Source organism: Schistocerca cancellata, chromosome 5 (assembly GCF_023864275.1).
Source record: "Schistocerca cancellata isolate TAMUIC-IGC-003103 chromosome 5, iqSchCanc2.1, whole genome shotgun sequence".
NCBI lineage: Eukaryota > Metazoa > Arthropoda > Insecta > Orthoptera > Acrididae > Schistocerca > Schistocerca cancellata.
The window spans coordinates 240837347-240860001 of NC_064630.1; the positions used below are offsets into that span (position 1 = coordinate 240837347).

The window sequence follows — 22655 nt, forward strand, 5'->3', positions numbered from 1 at the left end:
TCAGCGACTTGTATTTCTGTATTCCTGATTTTCCCGGAACATGTTTGTACTTCCTCCTTTCATCAATCAACTGAAGTATATCTTCTGTTACCCATGGTTTCTTCGCAGCTACCTTCTTTGTACCTATGTTTTCCTTCCCAACTTCTGTGATGGCCATTTTTAGAGATGTCCATTTCTCTTCAACTGTACTGCCTACTGCGCTATTCCTTATTGCTGTATCTATAGCGTTAGAGAACTTCAAACGTATCTCGTCATTCCTTAGTACTTCCGTATCCCACTTCTTTGCGTATTGATTCTTCCTGCCTAACGTCTTGAACTTCAGCCTACTCTTCATCACTACTATATTGTGATCTGAGTCTATATCTGCTCCTGGGTACGCCTTACAATCCAGTATCTGATTTCGGAATCTCTGTCTGACCATGATGCAATCTAATTGAAATCTTCCCGTATCTCCCGGCCTTTTCCAAGTATAGCTCCTCCTCTTGTGATTCTTGAACAGGGTATTCGCTATTACTAGCTGAAACTTGTTACAGAACTCAATTAGTCTTTCTCCTCTTTCATTCCTTGTCCCAAGCCCATATTCTCCTGTAACCTTTTCTTCCAGTACGTCAGAATAAAGAAACAAGTCCCTACGTTGCCGGTGCAGTGAATACTTTCCAACTGTGAGATCGGCTCGTGGTAGGCAGCTTTCTGCGCAGGGTTGTACTGCATGCTGTCCTCAGGAGTGCTGACCTCCATGATGATCTCCGCCTGCGATCGTGACTCAACGACACACGAGATAGCTAAGCAAGTAAACACTCCCGACTGTTGATTCCAAATGGAATCTATCAACCTCTGTCCATTCCACCGATATAGTGATCACTTCTAATTACACCTTGTGATATTCGCTATTTTTGGCTTCATTAAAACAGCAAATAGTTAACACTTTCAGCCAGAAGGCAAATACTTGTTTATAAAGAATGATTAATGTATAATAAGGCGTCGCATAGCGACGGTGGAATTTCCTAAATTATGTAATTCGTCGTCTGTGGGCGGCAACATAAACAGAAGGATACGGATAGATATGCGATCCTTCACTATTTTGTTCGGTGGAGAACAAGTGAAGCCTTGAACGCTAAACACTGGTACTGTTTTTCTTAAGTAAGACGGACGCAGATTTGTGGCGGTCTGATCTAATCTTTTACTAAATAAATAAAAAAGTGTTCCGTCTAAGTTTGAGTGAAGTGTGAAAAGAAGAACTGTTATAACTTACCGTGACGACGTACGAGCGACTCAAGAGGACAATGGCTATATAAAAGAGCGCTCAATGGACATGAAACGGACATAAAAATCTACCGTATTAAGCTTAAGGTACAATATATGTTTTTAGTTATAATAAATATTTGTTCTGGAAATACTGGATCATTTAGCAGTGCTCATTTCTATCATCTCCTCAATATTATTTTCATTTTAATTATGCATTTTGCTAAGATTACAGACACCAAGATCAGCAATTCAATGTGCGTGTTACATTGACAAAAAGAAAACTGTTTTATCGTCTTCTTGCATCACCTTTAATATTGAATTTCCCTTTTGTGTGATGTTATAGTTGTTTTTGCGCCCTTAAGAACTTTCTAGTCCCTTAGGAAATTGTTTTGTCATAAGAATAACTTCACGACCGGGTATGATCGTATCTACGATCATGAAGTAATTAGAAATACGACAATGCAATTTCTTAATCAATAGCACGCTAGCTGTGACAGCTTCAAGCCACGCGAAACTGCAAGTAAAGACTATTCACATTTCATAATGCAATATTTTATGACAATGGTCAATGCATGATTCTTACGCCAATTGTGATTGATAAAATAGTAAGCGAAATCTCAAATTGCAACTTTTCCATTGAATAACAACATCACTTTTATTTTGTTACATCACAACCTCTACCTCGTCCCCTGGTGGACCAGAGGTGACTTCCACGACCTCTTTCTCTCTTGCAGCCCAGATGAGACTCACCGAAAAACTCCGCTCTGCGCACCTACATAGAAAATGAGTCCGCCATAACTCCTCCACGCTTCGATACTCCCAGTTGCAGTTCTGCACGGAATCGTCCCCCAATGATTTCGTGCAGTTCGCCACAGGCAATCCCGGCAAAATGGCACGAACAATGCTGCACCAATGGCGGGCTTTGCAGCCAAATTTTAGCAACGTGCTTCTACGTCAGCCAATCAGCTCCAATCAGCTTGCGTTTTCTAAGGCGTGTGCGGAAAGACTTAGGCGTGATAACTGCACCCGAGAAATGTGAAAACGGCGTGTGGGCGTGGTCGCCGCTCCCGCAGAGTCAGACATCTAAGTCTGAGAAAGCTGCCCCCAAAATACAACTACCAGGCGCCGAACCGAGGCTGGCTGATTGTTCTCGGTAGTAAAGCAATTCTGCGAGGGGCCAGCTAGTCGTCTCTAACTTGTGCCGACTGTGTGTGTGTGTGTGTGTGTGTGTGTAATGTCCATACCACCAGATACAAAGGCGTGCCGAGGTCGAGTCGCGAAAGGCTGCCTTTGTCGGCGACTCGCTATTCACAGTGCCAGGTCGTTCCAGGAACGCAGTGCCTGATCTGCCGTGACCCTTGTCAGAGCACCGCTGCGCGGAGGGTCACCTCAAGCACACACAGCCGTAAATATAGGGAATAAATCAATGCCATCACCCCAATAATTTAATAAGAGCAAAGGATACTAGAGTTCTCTTTATCTGATCATACGTTATTGCTTGGCCTTAAACAACGCAGCCTCACCGAGAACATTTCAAGCGGGTGACAAATTGGAAAAAAATAAAAAATAAAAAATGGACGGCGACAGGCCAGTGAGTGAGGGCCTGACATCTTGCAACTCTGCATGACCATCGCGACATGGTCGTCTCTAGTGAATGTATTCCTTGCTCACGTGTCTTCTTCGCAGCCCTGACCTAACTGCTATGGATCATTGCTTCTCCAATGGCTATTTTGTCTACGTTTCTTTTGTTCGAACTACCATTTCTCTGTCCCACGAGACTCCAGTGAGCGTGTATCATTTATCCAACAAGTGAATATTATATTTGCAACATCTGCGTCTATAGCTCTGTCATTTATCTGGCATTATTGATCAACGATATTTAGACCTACTAAGCCTTGGTAATTTAGTTCCATGGAGTTAGACTTCATCACTGGATAAGCTGCGTGTACTAGTGCTGAAGTTGCACTTCTGATAGCCACACACAGTAACAGGGAAGGCACAAGCTGTTTGCAGGCAGAGCACAATACTGGAGGCAGCGCAAGTTGTTTACTAGTGAAGTACAGTCCAGGCGAAAGCACAAGTTGTTTACAGGTGTAGTACAACAACATGGAAAACATGATCAGTTTACAAGCGGAGTACAATTCTGGGTGAGGCAGTATATGTTTACAAATGGCGTATGCTACTAAGCATGCCACAAATTATATACAGAGTATAATAATGGGGAAAATTACAAGTTGTTTACGAGTGGAATGTTTCAAATGGCTCTGAGCACTATGGGACTCAACTGCTGAGGTCATAAGTCCCCTAGAACTTAGAACTACTTAAACCTAACTAACCTAAGGACAACACACACATCCATGCCCGAGGCAGGATTCGGACCTGCGACCGTAGCGGTCGCGCGGTGCCACACTGTAGCGCCTAGAACCGCTCGGCCACCAGAGGCCGGCTACGAGCGAAATGCGGCACTGGATAAGGCATGAGCTGTCTATAAGCGAAGTAGGGGAGAGCCGGGCCAAGTGGCCAGGTTAAGGTATTCATATTTTTAAGCTGATTAGCAATAGGCAGAAATGCAGATGCACCAGTGAATATAAACTACAACTACTGAAACATCATATAGAATATATGTGTGATGTCCGTTCTTTAACAGATGTCTGAAAGAAGAGACATCACATATAATTAAAATGAGGACGACCAACTGATCACTTCAGTGCCGATGTATACCACGTTTGACCTCTTATTGGAATCGGCAGAATTCCAGGAGTAGAGAGGATAATAGGTATGGGTCACTACATTAATACTGTGTGGATAAGTTGAGAATGTGGGTCTGACAGTAGTCGTGCTAACCACTATGGCTACTATGACTGGATGGCGCAATGGTCAGTGCTGCCTAATAAGCAGAAGACATGGGTTTGAATCCTGGTTCAGCAGAAATTTTCAACTTTCCCCATAGATTTAAATCAACTCCCACTGGCAGCTAATGTCATTCATTCCCTTGTGTATTGATTAATATAGAATAATTTAATCACCTTACGATGAAATAAAATACTTAAAACAATTCAGTTTTCATAAAGTGGCATATAGTCACATTGTCCGACATACGAGTAAGGGGGCTAAGTGGCCATTTGGCTTTAAATTCAAAAATAAGAAATAAAAAACTGTTTTAACAAAGAACTGAACACAGTTTATTGTGAAACGTGATTCGAATTACACGTTTCACTAATGGAAATCAAACTTTGTTCCTCAAATCCTGTGCAGACTTCATGAGCCCAGAGAGAGCACAATTGGTACTTAATCCAGTGCTCTTCCAGTTTCGAATGTGAAGACTTCTTCACAGTACATGCTTTCTGTGATTTCATCCTTGTTGATAAAAATTCTTCTAGGGTTGGGTTTTCTGCTGTTCCCAAGCTTTTTTTTCTGTCTTCTTCTCTTCAGCTGCTTCCTGTTCTCTTTCTTTTTCTTCGCTCTTTGTGTTTGTCGCTTCTGCATCACCGTTATAAGTGCTTGCTGCGAGTTTCTCCGCAGAGCCCTTCTTTCGGCTGGTAATTTTACGTATCCCCCAACACAAAAGTGGCCAGAGATCACTGCTGAGATGGCCAGCTGCATCGACGCCTTTACACGAAAGCTGTATATCTTTTAATAGATCACCAAACATTCGGTTATTATTGGAGGATTATGGAGTCAAAGTATGACACTTTCAACACAGTTTCATTAAAATAACACAAGAGACATTCCTCTGCAACAACAAACACACAACGTGACTACGTACCTTTCTTCAAGCTAACAGAAGAATTCGAAAACATAACTCCGATAAGCGGCACAGCAGACAGGATAGGACTTTTATTTTCACAAGTCCGTCTTGATCACATAATTTCTTTACACTTTATGACCGGTTTTGGCTTATCGCCATCTTCAGCTCGTTAAAATATTCTGATATAAAGCAATGTTTAACTTGACGATGATTTATATCAGAATATTTTAACGATTTCAAAATGGTGATAAGCCGAAACCGGTCATAAAGTGTAAAGAAATTATATAATCAAAACGGATTTGTGAAAATAAAAGTGCTCAAAATAAAATGATCGCGGACTCATATACAGACTTTATATCTTCAGTTGATAAAACAGGATAGGTTTGACGGAGTAACTGCCCCCCTCCCCTCTCTGGAGAATAAGCTGAAGCATGTCATAGCTCCCAATGGCCACTTTGCCCGCCATGGCCACGTTGCCCAGCTGCACCCTACAATAGAGAGGCGAGCACAAGATTTTTAGTGGCTGCTTTGTAAGTATCATATGTAAGCAGTCGTTGTCTGATCTTGCTAAGATTTATTGTACCATTAACTTCTTTTCAGGGCACTGCATGCATAAAGTGAGATTGAGGTGATACAGGAAAAACTGGAATAATTGGATACAGTCCTGCTGCGTTTAGAATAATTCAAACGTTAATCATGAACCATGTAAAATTAAGGTGTCAGATTCAAAACGATGGAATTATTTCCCATTCACACACTAACGAATAGTTAGCTTAGATCAGAAATTGTCGGTAGTATAACCGGATCAGTGTAGTGTCTAGCTTATCGCCATCTTCAGCACTCACAAAACAAAGGTAGTTAGTGTACAAGCAACCTTAACTGATAACAATTTTTAGAAAGTAGCACCAGACCAACGTATCTCTGTGAAGTCAAAATAATAATTAATAATTTTAAGTTTCCCACAAAATATTGATCTCTGATTATTAGGTTGACTCTGACCAGAACCATAGAAAGCATACTGATATAATAATTATGTTACATGTAACTATTGATAAAATAGTAAATCACTGTTTTGGTTAGTCCACATGGTTGGGTATTGAATACATACAATTGATTCTAGCAATCAAGTGTAACACTTTGTAAAACGAGTGAACTTTGAGTATTAACTGCTAAACAACTCTAGCTTGGATAAATGTCTGGGACAACTGTTTATATCTAGTTACTGTCTTTTGAGATCAAATTGGTAAACATGAATAGTTAATAATACTCACGGCTAAATGACTCTTGAGAATATTAACTACATCAACATTCATGTGATATTTCACTAGTTTCGAAATAATTTTATGTCAAAAGAAAGTACCTTTCTTTTCCAGCACTCTCTTTCAGTCAGGCTTCATCGTCCTTCCAGTTGGATCACAAGAACACCATTAATTTTCAGAGGGAAATGACCAAAATTTTCAAATCAAATCACAGTTTTCAGATATTGCACAACTGGCAGCGTCAAACTCTCGACCTTGTCACACACATAGCAAATGAACAACTAGTTCCACTGGTGACATGCAAAGTAAGTATCTGAGCTTTTGTAATTACAGTCTTGCTGTGTGGTCTAAGTTCTCTTTAGCAAACCACTCAAGCTTCAGTAAAAACACATTAATTGCTCAGATATCAGATCTTTAGTATCAGTGCCTAACCTCTATCTTAACGAGTTTTCTCATGAAGTCCATGTGATTCCTGTGCGAAAATCTTACTCTGTTGTGTTGAAATGATGTGACAACCTTGTGCAATGAATGCTGCCTCTATGATTCAATGTAATAAAACAAAAATTTTCAGATGTACTTTCTCTCTCACAGTATATACAAATTAAACACAAATTACTCATAAAAATTAAAGTATTCAAATTTATCACGACATCACATCAGTTACAAATCAAATAAAAAGTTCAGCTGTCTTAAAGCATTCACATGTCTTAAAATACAAAACTGATCTTTGAACCCTATACCAACATACCAAAATAATTTTATGTCAAAAGAAAGTACTTTCCTTTCCAGCACTCACTCTTTGTCTCTGGTGATAAATGGCGAGGCAGTCTTAATAGTTGCACCAAATCAAGCAACAGCACACACATCCACTCACACATTTATCTCACACTTTGCTCTCAGTATTCCATGCGTAAATTCACAGTTAACGTAGTTCATTGATATGTTTCAACTGTTTCCAAATATTCTCTAAACATTATTGTTGATGACACTGCTATAGTTTTGACACACATAAATGATATAGGCTACAGATCAATGATCTACCCATCTTATGCTTGATCTAACTGCGATCTTAAAGCAGAATTAATAACACGAAAGAAGTAGTAAAATTTTGTTTAGTCGTTGGCAGGCAGCAACAAAGCGACTGGACACGTGTTGATTCTGACGCTTGCTGCAGACTGGATCAACGGCGGACATGTTGTCAGCAAGTTCGCAGTGCAGCCGGCAGCTGGCGGTAGCGCTGAGCAGAGGCCGCGCCACTGCGGCTGCGGCAGTGAAGGGAACTATGGCTGAACCGACGGAGGAGTGGCTGCGGGCGAAACCTTTTGAGGAAATGCCAGGGCCCAAACCATTGCCTATCATAGGAAACACCTGGAGATTCCTGATGCCATCAGGTAAGAGCAGGGTCTGTTCTCTCTACCTTGTGAGGAGACAACGTCTCCTCTTCCTCTTCTACATGGCAGCTAATCCAACAATCTCTTTAACAGTACTTAGATCCCACAGCCTACATCTTAAATAGTCTTCACAACATTGACAGATCTCTTCAACTTTGGGATTACTAGGGATATACCCATAATAGACATAACAGGGCGGAAATAATAGTACTTCAATCCCTTTTTCAAACCTCAGTTATACACACTTCGAGTCAAGTATGTTAACATATTGCATCCTTTCTATCCACCTTCCCATCGCATGTAACCATAGCTAGCATTCGTTCATGTATCTGCTACCGTATTGCAGGTGTTCCCAAAGATCAGTCCCTTATCCTCTCATTTATATCCTCTTCTGATATGCCCGAAACCTATCCTCACCCAGTACACTCACGACTCTATATTCCACCTTCCAGAACCCTCACTGACCCTTTGGCTCTGTATCAAGCATTTTGCCTCCTGGTGAGAACAGTGTTTCCTCACAATTAACCCAACTAATAACTACAGGACGAATCGTCTGCGTCTTCTGCTCAAATAATACTACCACACCATTTACAATCATCCTACCCACTTATCTAATGTGTCAAAACACCTCAGACTAACCCTGATTATAAACTAACTCCTTTTACTAATCATATAAAAAACCATATATAATAGACTAATATTACAAGCTATCTGAATACTAGGATTACATTCCTCCACCATACTCTTCTACAAAGTTTATCCTCTCTCATGCCAATGTCACTTGAATATCTACTACACCAAAATTTTGTCCCACATTCCACGTTCTCAGATGCCATTTATTCTGATTGACTTTTCAGATCTATCTGTCATCTGCCCCTCTGATACCATTTTTTTCATCAGTATTCTGAATCGTTTGTTGCAGGGCCCACCAAGAATTCCCCTCCTGTGCTAATCTTTTCATCCCAGAGTAGCAATTGCAAATTACCTCCTCAATTATTTGCTGGATGTATACTAATCTCTGTTTTCCTCTGTACCTTTTACTGTCTACAGCTCCATCTAGTACCATGGAAATCTTAACACTTGTCCTATCCTACTGTCCCATCTTCTTGTCAGTGTTTTCCGTGTGTTCCCTTCCTCGCCTTCTCATTCCTTCCCTTATCAGTCCACCTAACTTTCAACAATCTTCTGTAGCACCACATCTCAAAGGCTTCTATTTTCTTCTGTTCCGGTTTTCCTACAGTCCATGTCTCACTATCATATAGTTCTGTGCTCCAAACGTACATTCTCAAAAATTTCTTCCCCAAATTAAGACCTATCTAGTAGATTTCTCTTAGCTATGATCGACACATGTATGAAGTTTATTTTCATCTATCTCCCACAATGAATGCACTTGGAATTCCTAAACTTCATGCAAACTTGACAGCAACCACCTCATCGTTCCATCCCTGATTATCACCTTTCGTGGTCTTTCTGCACACACTCCCCACAATGATATCTTAACCACTTCATCCCACCTGACCATAAAATACTCCCATAGAGCTGCCCAGCCTGCCAAATTGTAACACTCTACTCCTTTCTCCATGACAAGGCCTATATTCTCACCAAACTACTTACCTTTTCCAACAGCTTGGTCTGGGATCTTCCATCATATCCATCCCATTCCCTTTCCAAGCGGCTTATGTGTATGCTATTAAATATTAAAATTTCAGTTCCATGAAAGTAACATTCAATCAACGTCAAATTTATAGAGAGTATACTACATCACTTGATACACAAATGATCAGCATTTCAGCGAGACTGCGCACAGTAAGCAGAAATTACGCCAACTCTGATCTGTGTATAAATAAAGTGGTTGTATGTGAGAAGACAGCATTATTCCTCATACCAGCGTATCCTATCCAGACTGCGGTTTATTGGTCCACAATACTGCTGCTCGTGCTGGATGGGAAGTCATGCAAATACCTAATCATTGGTTCACGAGGGCGACAGTCAGTGCCATGCCAGGTCTCAATGGCACCACTCGGTTATAGCCCTACTAAAATTTCTTGCTAGTTGATGACTGTCAATTGCCGCTACAGTGTTACCACATCGGCTGCCGCTCGGTTAAACGCGAAACGGAAACGGAAACACAGCAGGTCAGCCCCCCCCCCCCCCCCCCCATAATACTGCAGAAGTGCTGTTACGTGTAACGCGGAGCAATGTTGGAAGCAGCTGCCGGCGGGCAGAACATTGTGATGTGCAATTTATCCAAGAAAACGGTTATGAACAATCTACGGCAGAACTATTAATAGCGTTCGCTTTGTTCAGTTTTTAAAGCTGACATCTAAGAGCAAACTCAAGACAGCGAAAGTTCAGTTTCAGCACTAAAAGTAAAATGTAATTTCTCATTTTAGTCTGTTAGCGGAAACAAAGCTCACACTGGTTACACAAGCCGACGCGATATCAGTCGATGAGCAGTCCTGGTTGGCACTAGGTTACACGTTATAAGCGACACAGGCAGGTTTCGGACGAAAAGGAAGTCATAGGAAGAAAAATGTAAACGCAAATGAGAAAGTCGTTACGATTATGAAAATGAAGAGACAAAGGATAAGAACTAAAATAATCACATTTAAACCAATTAACTGACTAAAATTTGCAGCGGCTGAATGAACGGGGAACGTCGACGGGCGTTGTGCACACACCTAAAAGCTACCTACCTCCTGTGTCATGTTTCTCACTACAAACTAAATCATTAAACGCAAGCCTCCCGGGGTGGCCGAGCGGTTCTAGGCGCTTCAGTCCGGAACCGTGCGACCGCTACGGTCGCAGGTTCGAATCCTGCCTCGGGCATGGATGTGTTTGATGTCCTTAGGTTAGTTAGGTTTAAGTAGTTCTAAGTTCCAGGGGACTGATGACCTCAGATGTTAAGTCCCATAGTGCTCAGAGCCATTTGAACTATTTTTTGAACTAAACCCAAAAGTTGGCGGGCGCGATGAGGGATCACCTCCATGGAATGGAAATACAGAACAAATTGCGTCCCAAGAGAAGTCGCGGCCATGAGTCAGCAGACGGATGGGGTGGAGTGGGACGGGAAAGAAAGGAGTGTGTGTGTGGGTGGTGGTCATGGAGATGGACGGGGGGGGGGGGCGAGGTAGGTGAAACACTTCCCGGAAGACGCGGGCTTTGTCTTAATAGTAAACAGCGGCTGAGTGTTTTAGGAACTACATATCAGTAAATGCGCTTACGCGTCCCTTTAGATCATCGGATGATTGCGAATTCCTGGTGCACCGTTTTCTAGCTTTCTTAGTTACCGCCATCGATACTTTCAGAATCCCAATTCAGAACATTAATGTACTTGACCTCTTATGACGTGATACGCATTATATTTGGAATTGTTAGCAGTGCCGAAAAATAGGGACACAAGGCATCACGGGTAAGGCTTATGTGGGGCGGTTGATGACACCTCAAAAACTCTGCACATGTCACGAAATTCGAATCATCTGGTAGTACTGCCTAACCAGTAGAGATCGCTATCAGCCTTGTTGTATTCATTGTTTGCGGTGTCACAATTTTATGTTTTATGTGCAGCACCAGTCTGAAAGAGACAACTTCTAGTGAAACGTGCATGTAGACAGCACATCCGCACTGCAAGGAAGAAACGGAGCGCATACTCCTGCTACAGGCGGTATCTTAACGGAATAAAACGAAACGTACATCCTGACGAAAAAGCGGATTTCAGTAGCTGCATACACAACACCATTATTAATGGATATGTAAGCGACTAACCCGGGACACGGAACCCGAACCAAGTTGCAGGATGCCTATAATGGCTTTCCGGGGCAACAAAAATTTGATTTTCAATATTTCATATAAACATGATCAATTTAAAATGCTGACATAATCTACTACCTCTTAATTAATTCGGAAAGTAAGGAACGATCGGTCGCGAAATGGAAACCACAGTGAAAATCCGATGAAGTTTTGCACAGGTACAAACGCCGTGTGGCAGACCATTCGCCTGGTGCCAGTCTTTCGAGTTGACGCCACTTCGGCGACTTACGTGTCGATGGGGATGAAATGATGATGATAAGGACAACACAACACCCAGTCCGCTGCGAACCCTGGCCGTTAGGTATGACTTTCCGTCGGCCTGACCACTCAGCTGCCAGGGGCGGACTTTGCACAGTGTTGGGCAGTGTCTCCAGTATGCCCGTCGATCGCGTTACGTCGTTCTTTTTAGTTCTGAGCCCACAGGCAGCACATAAAGATAACTAGAACAACAGTGTCTCCCGCCAAGTACGAAGGTCTGGTAAGAAATTTCGTCTGAAGCTATGCAGACAACATTACGTAACTGTCGTGTATTTTCTTCTTCAAGACAATTCTCAGCCGCATTCTGCAGGGGTAATGACGATGCTCGTGCATCGTTTTCAATTGGAAATGTTTGATTACCCACATTACAGGCCGTAATTGTCTCCCTTTGAGTTTCATCTCTGCTCACATGAACGCTGGCTATGAAGACAACATTTTGGCACAGACAACGAGCTGTAGGCCAGTGTAGAGAATTGGCGGAAAGCACAGGCGGGTGCCTTCTATGACGAGGGTACTGGAAAGCTGGTACAGCGCTACGACAAACGTCAAAGTCGGATCGGCGACTATGGAGATAAGTAGCTGGAAGTTGTAGCTAACTGTTGCAAATAAAACAGTTTTGATTTTCACTGTGGTTTCCATTTCGTGACCTATCGTTCCTTACTTTCCGAATAGGCCACGTAATTAAGAGGTATAATTTTATACCAATGCCTCAACGCAGTAAGACATGTATTACTGTTATAAACTACATACGGTATGTATTGAGGCAGCGTAACTCACAGCATGGAAAAGCCCAGACACACACATACGCACACACACACACACACACACACACACACACACACACATATATATATATATATATATATATATATATATATATATATAATGATATAATAGAGGGAAACATTCCACGTGGGAAAAATATATCTAAAAACAAAGATGATGTGACTTACCAAACGAAAGCGCTGGCAGGTCGATAGACACACAAACAAACACAAACATACACACAAAATTCAAGCTTTCGCAACCAACGGTTGCTTCATCAGGAAAGAGGGAAGGAGAGGGAAAGACGATAGGATGTGGGTTTTAAGGGAGAGGGTAAGGAGTCATTCCAATCGCGGGAGCGGAAAGACTTACCTTAGGGGGAAAAAAGGACAGGTATACACTCGCACACACACCCATATCCAACCGCACATACACAGACACAAGCAGACATTTGTAAAGGCAAAGAGTTTCGGCCAAAACTCTTTATATATATCCAGTCAGCCATCTAATTCGTAATGTCATTTATGACGATACATATATAAGGACAACACAACACCGAGTCCCTGAGCCGAGAATATCTCCGAACCGGCCGGAAATCGAACCCAGGCTCCTTCGTTTAGCATTCCGCGGCGGTGGTAGGACTATATTCCGCCAGTAATTTAGAATGAAAGCACTTAGCGACTTGCACCTAGCTTTACATATAATTTCAGACCTTTGCGACACATTTCTCGCCGATGCGCCCATAAAATGAAAAGAAAAAAATGCATAGCTTACTATGTTTTCGCTGTCATGCAATAATACTGCCGCATTCGGCCTAACGTTTTAATTTATTAATTCTTTGCTACTGACTGTATGCGCAATGTATTTTGCGAACTGTTTGCACATATACCAGTGAATGTACCTCCAGAATTATATTACTCTACGACATTTATTTGACTGTATATGACGTCATAAACATTGAGATAAGTAAAAAACTAGCTTCTACATTTACAAACTCTGTACTGTATATGTCTTGAGGCAAACATCCAAACTATATTCCTCCAGTACCTGAGAATGAGAGCACGTATTGACTTGTAACAAACTTTAAACATAATTTCAAACTTTTACAAAACTTTTGCTCGCCGACTCCATCTGCAAAGTGATGCAGGAAAAAAGTTTTAACAGAATCTTCTCGGTTTACAAACCGCACCACTTTGAATAAAATAGTCTAGATTTCGATAGCTATCTCCACCTTCATCATCAGAAGTTAAAATCACTTGTCTGCTGGGGCTGCAACAATTTGTTGATCACATGAACAGTGTCCACCCTAACATTAAATTTACTGTCGAGATGGAGAGGCGTTGAAAACTTCCGTTGTTGGATATTTTAGTTGAGCGGAAGGCAGCAAATCTATGCACACTGACCGGTACTTAAACAACAACTTTCACCACCCTGTACACAAGAAAGCGGTCCTGAAAATGTTAGCACACAGATAAAATATTGTTTCTGACGACGACCACTTAGAGCCTGAATTTCAGCGTTTCAAATGCACTTTGAGGGAAAATGGTTACAGCAATTGAAGAACTGCAGTAGCATTCAGGTGCCACCGACGAAAGACGTCTCTTGAATTGCGGAAGTGGCCAAGCCGGCTGCATTCCTTCCATGCTAGGGAGCAACTGCTAGCAAGATGTGACGTGTACTGAAGAGACATGGACTGAGACCAGTGTTCCGACCTGCCCCCAAGATAAGAGGTACAGGTTGATAATTATTAAACTATATGAAAAAACGTAAATTAGTTACAAACTATGGCGTGCACTCACTTTATTCAACACGTAACAGATACTCGGATTTAGGTTATGACATGTTCTATATGCCTGCCATCATTGGTTATGATGTGGCGCTGACGAATAGCGATATTCTGCCTGACCTGCTAAAGTGTCAGAATATCAGTGCTGTAAATGACCTCTGGAATGTCTGTTTTCAGCTCGGCAATGGTTCCGGAGTTATTTCTGTACACCTCAACCTTAATGTAGTCCCACAAAAAGGAGTCGCATGTTTTCGAATCTGGAGAATGTTGCGGCCAATCGAGGTCCATGCTAGGGCCCTCTAGCTACCCCAGAGCTAGAATGCGGTTCCCAAAGCGCTCCTCCAGGACATCAAACACTCCCCTGCTTCGTTAAAGTCGAGCTTCGTCTTGCATGAACCACATCTTGTCGAAATCTGGGTCACTTTGGATAATGGGGATGAAATTATCTTTGAAAACCTGAACGTTGCACATCACACAGTCCTCCCTTGAGAGTGAAGAGACTTCTCGAACGCGAAATGTGGATTCTCAGTCACCCCCAAATGCGCCAATTTTGCTTATTGACGAACCTATACAAATGAAAGTGGGCTTCGTCGCTAATTCCCATCGTGCCCCGCAGCCAACCGTGCAGTTTGAACGTCCAAAAGCAAACCGTTGAGAAGTTATGACGTTTTTTTTTAATATAGCTAAATAATTGTCACCATTAATGTTACGCCCTGTTAACGACAACATAGGTCTCCAAGTTATTGGCATGTATGATGTGCCCTGTGAAACTGGCAGCATTTACATGGGACAAACTATTCGCACTGCTGCTGAACGTTGTGCAGAGCATTCAACACCATTAAGCAAAGGGAACTTGAAAATTCGACCATAGCTGAACACCGCCTAAAAAGCAGGAAGAAAATAACGTCGTTCGTTCCCGTGGTGGGACGGAGCCGCTATGAGGTGGGCGACCTTCCTCTGTGCCGTCACTTCGGCCCTCTCTGGAAAGTTCGAGAGGCTACCTTCATATCTATATGGTGCGGTCAGAAACAATCTGAAAAGCTTGCAATGGTGTTGCAAGGGAGACTGTGCTGAGAAATAATTTTTGATAAAAAGAAAAGAGGTTCTCTAACGTTGAGGTTAGCCAGTCAGGTCGACTGCGCACAAACTCAACCAGCCTGCCAGAAGTGGTGTCACCAAACGTGTTCTTCGTTTGGTTTCCTCAATACGAGCAAACGTAGCTTTTGCTCACCTAACTTAAATTTATCAGGTCCGAAAAATTCACACTTTAGCTGGTAACGAGCATCTGAACAAGGTGTAACTCATGGGCCCACAGATGTCTGGCCAATTTAGCGCGCGCAAGTGCTTCAATCTGCGAACACAACGACCTGATTGGTTAACGTCAACACTAAATAACTCGGAAACATATTTATAAGTTTTATAAAACTCTTTCTGACCGCTCTTTACCGCTCCGAGTGACCGCGCGATTAGAGGCGCCATATCACGGATTGCGCGGTCCCTGCCGCTGGAGGTTCGAGTCCTCCTTGGGGCATGGGTGTGTGTGCTGTTCTTAGCGTTAAGTTAGTTCAAGTAGTGTGTAAGTCTAGGAACCGATGGCATCAGCAGTTTGGTCCCTTACGAGTTCACACACTTTTGAACGTTTTCTTGACCCCTCTTTACAAGCAGGACATCGTGCCAACTCTGGCAAGACGGTGGTTTTAACTCTTGATGACGACGGCAAAGACAGCTATGGAAAGCTCGGTGTGTTATTCAAAGTGGCGGGGCAGTCAAACCGACAAGATATTGTCTGAAGTACGCTATCATGAAAGACTCCGATGACACAGGAAAACGGTTTATACTGCATTTTTACCTCTCATGCAGTAAAACTGCAGCATCAGACATGACGTTTTAATTTCTTTCTTCTTTACTACTACCCGTATTCGCAACACAGTTTGCAGATATTGTCTGCACATAGCTCTGAATGAATCTGTGAAATTGTACCATTGTACGGACAGGTTCAGGAGATGTTGTTGTTGTTGTGGTCTTCAGTCCTGAGACTGGTTTGATGCAGCTCTCCATGCTACTCTATCCTGTGCAAGCTTCTTCATCTCCCAGTATCTACTGCAACCTACATCCTTCTGAATCTGCTTAGTGTATTCATCTCTTGGTCTCCCTCTACGATTTTTACCCTCCACACTGCCCTCCAATGCTAAATTTGTGATCCCTTGATGCCTCAAAACATGTCCTACCAACCGATCCCTTCTTCTAGTCAAGTTGTGCCACAAACTTCTCTTCTCCCCAATCCTATTCAATACCTCCTCATTAGTTACGTGATCTACCCACCTTATCTTCAGCATTCTTCTGTAGCACCACATTTCGAAAGCTTCTATTCTCTTCTTGTCCAAACTAGTTATCGTCCGTGTTTCACCTCCATACATGGCTACACTCCATACAAATACTTTCAGAAACGACTTCCTGACACTTAAATTTATACTCGATGTTAACAAATTCCTCTTCTTGAGAAACGCTTTCCTTGCCATTGCCAGTCTACATTTTATATCCTCTCTACTTCGACCATCATCGGTTATTTTACTCCCTAAATAGCAAAACTCCTTTACTACTTTAAGTGTCTCATTTCCTAATCTAATTCCCTCAGCATCACCCGACTTAATTTGACTACATTCCATTATCCTCGTTTTGCTTTTGTTGATGTTCATCTTATATCCTCCTTTCAAGACACTGTCCATTCCGTTCAACTGCTCTTCCAAGTCCTTTGCTGTCTCTGACAGAATTACAATGTCATCGGCGAACCTCAAAGTTTTTACTTCTTCTCCATGAACTTTAATACCTACTCCGAATTTTTCTTTTGTTTCCTTTACTGCTTGCTCAATATACAGATTGAATAACATCGGGGAGAGGCTACAACCCTGTCTTACTCCTTTCCCAATCACTGCTTCCCTTTCATGCCCCTCGACTCTTATAACTGCCATCTGGTTTCTGTACAAACTGTAAATAGCCTTTCGCTCCCTGTATTTTACCCCGGCCACCTTCAGAATTTGATAGACAGTATTCCAGTTAACATTGTCAAAAGCTTTCTCTAAGTCTACAAATGCTAGAAATGTAGGTTTGCCTTTTCTTAATCTTTCTTCTAAGATAAGTCGTAAGGTCAGTATTGCCTCACGTGTTCCAACATTTCTACGGAATCCAAACTGATCTTCCCCGAGGTCAGCTTCTACCAGTTTTTCCATTCGTCTGTAAAGAATTCGCGTTAGTATTTTGCAGCTGTGACTTATTAAACTGATAGTCCCGTAATTTTCACGTCTGTCAACACCTGCTTTCTTTGGGATTGGAATTATTATATTCTTCTTGAAGTCTGAGGGTATTTCGCCTGTCTCATACATCGTGCTCACCAGATGGTAGAGTTTTTTCATGACTGGCTCTCCCGAGGCCATCAGTAGTTCAAATGGAATGTTGTCTACTCCTGGGGCCTTGTTTCGACTCAGGTCTTTCAGTGCTCTATCAAACTCTTCACGCAGTATCTTATCTCCCATTTCGTCTTCATCTACATCCTCTTCCATTTCCATAATATTGTCCTCAAATACATCGCCCTTTTATAAACCCTCTATATACTCCTTCCACCTTTCTGCCTTCCCTTCTTTGCTTAGAACTGGCTTGCCATCTGAGCTCTTGATATTCATACAAGTGGTTCTCTTCTCTCCAAAGGTCTCTTTAATATTCCTGTAGGCAGTATCTATCTTACCCCTAGTGAGACAAGCCTCTACATCCTTACATTTGTCCTCTAGCCATCCCTGCTTAGCCATTTTGCACTTCCTGTCGATATCATTTTTGAGACGTTTGTATTCCTTTTTGCCTGCTTCATTTACTGCATTTTTATATTTTCTCCTTTCATCAATTAAATTCAATATTTCTTCTGTTACCCAAGGATTTCTATTAGCCCTCGTCTTTTTACCTACTTGATCCTCTGCTGCCTTCACTACTTCATCCCTCAGAGCTACCCATTCTTCTTCTACTGTATTTCTTTCCCCCATTCCTGTCAATTGTTCCCTTATGCTCTCCCTGAAACTCTGTACAACCTCTGGTTCTTTCAGTTTATCCAGGTCCCATCTCCTTAAATTCCCACCTTTTTGCAGTTTCTTCAGTTTCAATCTGCAGTTCATAACCAATAGATTGTGGTCAGAATCCACATCTGCCCCAGGAAATGTCTTACAATTTAAAACCTGGTTCCTAAATCTCTGTCTTACCATTATATAATCTATCTGATACCTTTTAGTATCTCCAGGATTCTTCCAGGTATACAACCTTCTTTTATGATTCTTGAACCAAGTGTTGGCTATGATTAAGTTATGCTCTGTGCAAAATTCTACAAGGCGGCTTCCTCTTTCATTCCTTCCCCCCAATCCATATTCACCTACTATGTTTCCTTCTCTCCCTTTTCCTACTGACGAATTCCAGTCACCCATGACTATTAAATTTTCGTCTCCCTTCACTACCTGAATAATTTCTTTTATCTCGTCATACATTTCATCTATTTCTTCATCATCTGCAGATGTAGTTGGCATATAAACTTGTACTACTGTAGTAGGCATGGGCTTTGTGTCTATCTTGGCCACAATAATGCGTTCACTATGCTGTTTGTAGTAGCTAACCCGCACTCCTATTTTTTTATTCATTATTAAACCTACTCCTGCATTACCCCTATTTGATTTTGTATTTATAACCCTGTAATCACCTGACCAAAAGTCTTGTTCCTCCTGCCACCGAACTTCACTAATTCCCACTATATCTAACTTTAACCTATCCATTTCCCTTTTTAAATTTTCTAACCTACCTGCCCGATTAAGGGATCTGACATTCCACGCTCCGATCCGTAGAAAGCCAGTTTTCTTTCTCCTGATAACGACGTGCTCCTGAGTAGTCCCCGCCCGGAGATCCGAATGGGGGACTATCTTACCTCCGGAATATTTTACCCAAGAGGACGCCATCATCATTTAATCATACAGTAGAGCTGCATGTCCTCGGGAAAAATTACGGCCGTAGTTTCCCCTTGCTTTCAGCCGTTCGCAGTACCAGCACAGCAAGGCCGTTTTGGTTAATGTTACAAGGCCAGATCAGTCAATCATCCAGACTGTTGCCCCTGCAACTACTGAAAAGGCTGCTGCCCCTCTTCAGGAACCACATGTTTGTCTGGCCTCTCAACAGATACCCCTCCGTTGTGGTTGCACCTACGGTACGGCCATCTGTATCGCTGAGGCACGCAAGCCTCCCCACCAACGGCAAGGTCCATGGTTCATGGTTCAGGAGATATGACACAGTAATCAATGAGATGCTTGAAAAACCAGTTTTTGCTTAAAACGGAGCACAAATCACCCACATCATACTCATCCATGTTTGAAAGAGAGCACTTAGCGACCAAAAGCAAATTTTAAACACTATTTCAGGCCTTTACTAAGGCCGGCCGGAGTGGCCGAGCGGTTCTAGGCGCTACAGTCTGGAACCGCGCGACCGCTACGGTCGCAGGTTCGAATCCTGCCTCGGGCATGGATGTGTGTGATGTCCTTAGGTTAGTTAGGTTTAAGTAGTTCTACGTTCTAGGGGACTGATGACCTCAGAAGTCCCATAATGCTCAGAGCCATTAGGCCTTTTCCAGACTTTTTCACTCTTACATGCTTAATGACAAATATTTAACAAATTAACTCACCTGTAAAGAGCTGTTTCATACCGGGGAGTTCGACTGTTTAAAGAGTAAGAGGTTTACTGGTTTATTACTGTTCTGGCAGCTGTTGATGTGTACTAACACGTAGCGAAATTGATCAATACTATTTTGGAAACATTAAAACACCGAAAAGGTGAGGCAACTTAAAATACATATGATATTTGTACCACTTCAAGTCAGTAACAGTTACAATGTGGATGTACTTGCAATTCAGCACCATGTTTACTAGAACGGCCCATACTGTTCTGGGCTTGACTACGTCACAATGCGCACCTCTCTCGAAGCTGAATAGTTGTTTCACACATTCTTCTCAACTGCCGACGGTACGGTCATGATCATCCCACACGCGAAAAAAAATATGCACAATTACACGTGCACACACATACATTGAATTTCATTTTTTTTTTTGACAGTTGATAACATTGTGTTAACTGAGATAAATACGTTTTATTTTAATGACTTTTTAGGACATTTCCTAATCTGTTTTGTTAGTCAAAAATTTGGAAAATAATTACAAAAATGAACTTATGGCTTTGTATTGTGTGATGTTTCATGTTTCCCCCTATATGGACACCGCGAACCCGTGCGGTTGGAAGAAGTTTCTGAACAACAAGATGGTTGTCTGCGCAAGCCTGATAAATCAATTGTTATTGTTGATTCACATTGGTATTTTTTTCAGTGTTCAACAGTTCTTCTCGTGATAAGCATATGCTTATTTTGGTGCACTGTTTCGTAACAGTTGTCTATTGTACATACTGAAAATATTACGGAGAAAGGGACTATCAGATGAGAAGGTAGGGGAACTGATTGAACAGTCTTCTGATTCTGAAGACCCACCTATTGGATTTGAAATTTCCAATGATGATGATAATGACGTAAAGGTCGCTGGAAGCTCAGAACAAGACGAAGCTGATGATGACCACGAAGAATCCCATTACGACGAAGGAGAAGAACAGCTTGATGCAAATTCTGTTGAATGTTACTTATTGTTTCATGTAATGGGAACGAAATATGGCTACAGCCTCTCAGGCTGGAATTTCTGGTAGACGGAGCAAATTTAATGTTTTGAAAGAAGACCAGGGACTTACAACATATTCGATTAGGATCTGTGATAAAGAAGAGTCTTGTTTCATGTTGTTCTTTCGTCTACCCCTTAGTGAGAAAGTGGACCAACAAGGAAGGTTGAATCGATTGCAAGAACTGGATGAGTATATATTTCTATAACATGAAAAGTTTCTTGGTGTTCTGGTTCTGTCTGACGTTTGCGAATCAAGAAGTGAAGACATCCTTCAGCTTTGGAGTGCTGAGAACGGTGACCGCTGTTCAATGAAGTTATGTATCTTAACCGCTTACAGGCTATTCTGGAGGTGATGTGCTTTGACAACGCAGCTGCACAATGTGATCATAGATCAACAGAGCAATCACAGAAGTTTCTGAGACGTGAACACCCTGAAGGATGTTCACATTCCAGGATGGTACATGTCCATGAACAGTTGGTCACATTTCCAGCTTGCAGTCCATTTCGACAATACATGCCATTTGAATCTGGTAGATTCGGAAGAAAGCTCTGGTCAATTTATGGCAGTATAACAAGCTGCTGCTGGAAGCTGACGGTGAGGAAAGAGGAAGAAACCAGAGCCTTGAAACCTGGAGAGGATGTTGTGAAAATTCTGGTTACTGAAGTTGAAAACTATGGACTTAATTTCTTTTACGTATCTCGATTAAGCTCATTATTTGTTGCCGAAAGATCTGATAGGTACTATCCGGAAAAAAAGATTAACTGCCTGCTGATTTTACTACACCTAAAGGACGTCAGGTATACTTTACATTATTTTGTTTTCAAACAGGTTCGATGAAAGCCTCTTATGTCCCTAAGAAAAACAAAGTTGTTGCCGTTAACAACTCTCTCTCTTCATGACCAGGCAACGGTATTTGCATAAAAATGAAAGAAACCTGAAGTTATAATGACATACAGTGCCACAAAACGTGCCTTTGACACCGTGGACCAGTAGATGCGGTGCTACAGTATGAAGAGAAAAACAAGATGCTGTCACATAATTTGAATGAATCTGACTATCAATAAAAAAATGAGCCGTCGTACTTTCGTCGTCAATTTGTGAAAGCAACTAGCAGAGGTAAGAAGTCAAGGAATTTATTAGTAGCACCGGATCTTGGAAGGGCAGCGAAAGATCTAGCTAAGAAAAGGAGATAATGGGTATATTGTGTAGCGAAGAAAGATAGAAAAGGTCATATTACACGCATAAGTGCACCAAACGTGTATGCTCAAAACATTCTGCTATTTTCTGTGGACTCTGCGCAAATCTGCTATAAAAATTATACTTTAAGAACACTCGATGTAGAATGAGAATAAGCTATATTTCCTTGAAAATTCACCAATAAAAGTACAAAAATTGTGTTTCCAAATGTAAACTTTAAATAAATAAAATTAGTTTAAATGCATTTATACCTCAAAGGTGGTTGACGCTATAAATAGTCAAAATACCGTCAGTTTATGTCAATTTAAGCCGTGCGGATGCGAGAGGTCCGACTGGTACGTAACTTTATACAGATGCTCTCCTAAGCAGAGGCTTACATGGAGCACAGTATTCTTATAGCAGCATTCCAAAGCTCACAGAAATACAAGCACAATAACACAACGGTTGTTAATTTTGGCTTCGAG

At 41.8% G+C, this 22655-nt stretch overlaps 1 protein-coding gene across 2 annotated transcripts in view; it reads left to right on the plus strand.

Annotated features, from left to right (window-relative positions):
- The window catches only part of LOC126188163 (probable cytochrome P450 301a1, mitochondrial), a 130484-nt gene that overhangs the window by 34603 nt on the left and 73226 nt on the right, over window positions 1-22655 (plus strand). The window contains exons 1-2 of one of the 2 annotated variants that reach the window (XM_049929677.1): window positions 6301-6557; window positions 7427-7643. In XM_049929677.1, coding sequence (XP_049785634.1) covers window positions 6438-6557; window positions 7427-7643 — 337 coding nt within the window. In that variant the 5' untranslated portion in view covers window positions 6301-6437. Of the gene's footprint in view, window positions 1-6300; window positions 6558-7426; window positions 7644-22655 lie in introns of those variants that run through there. The other variant, XM_049929678.1, reaches the window with a different exon arrangement.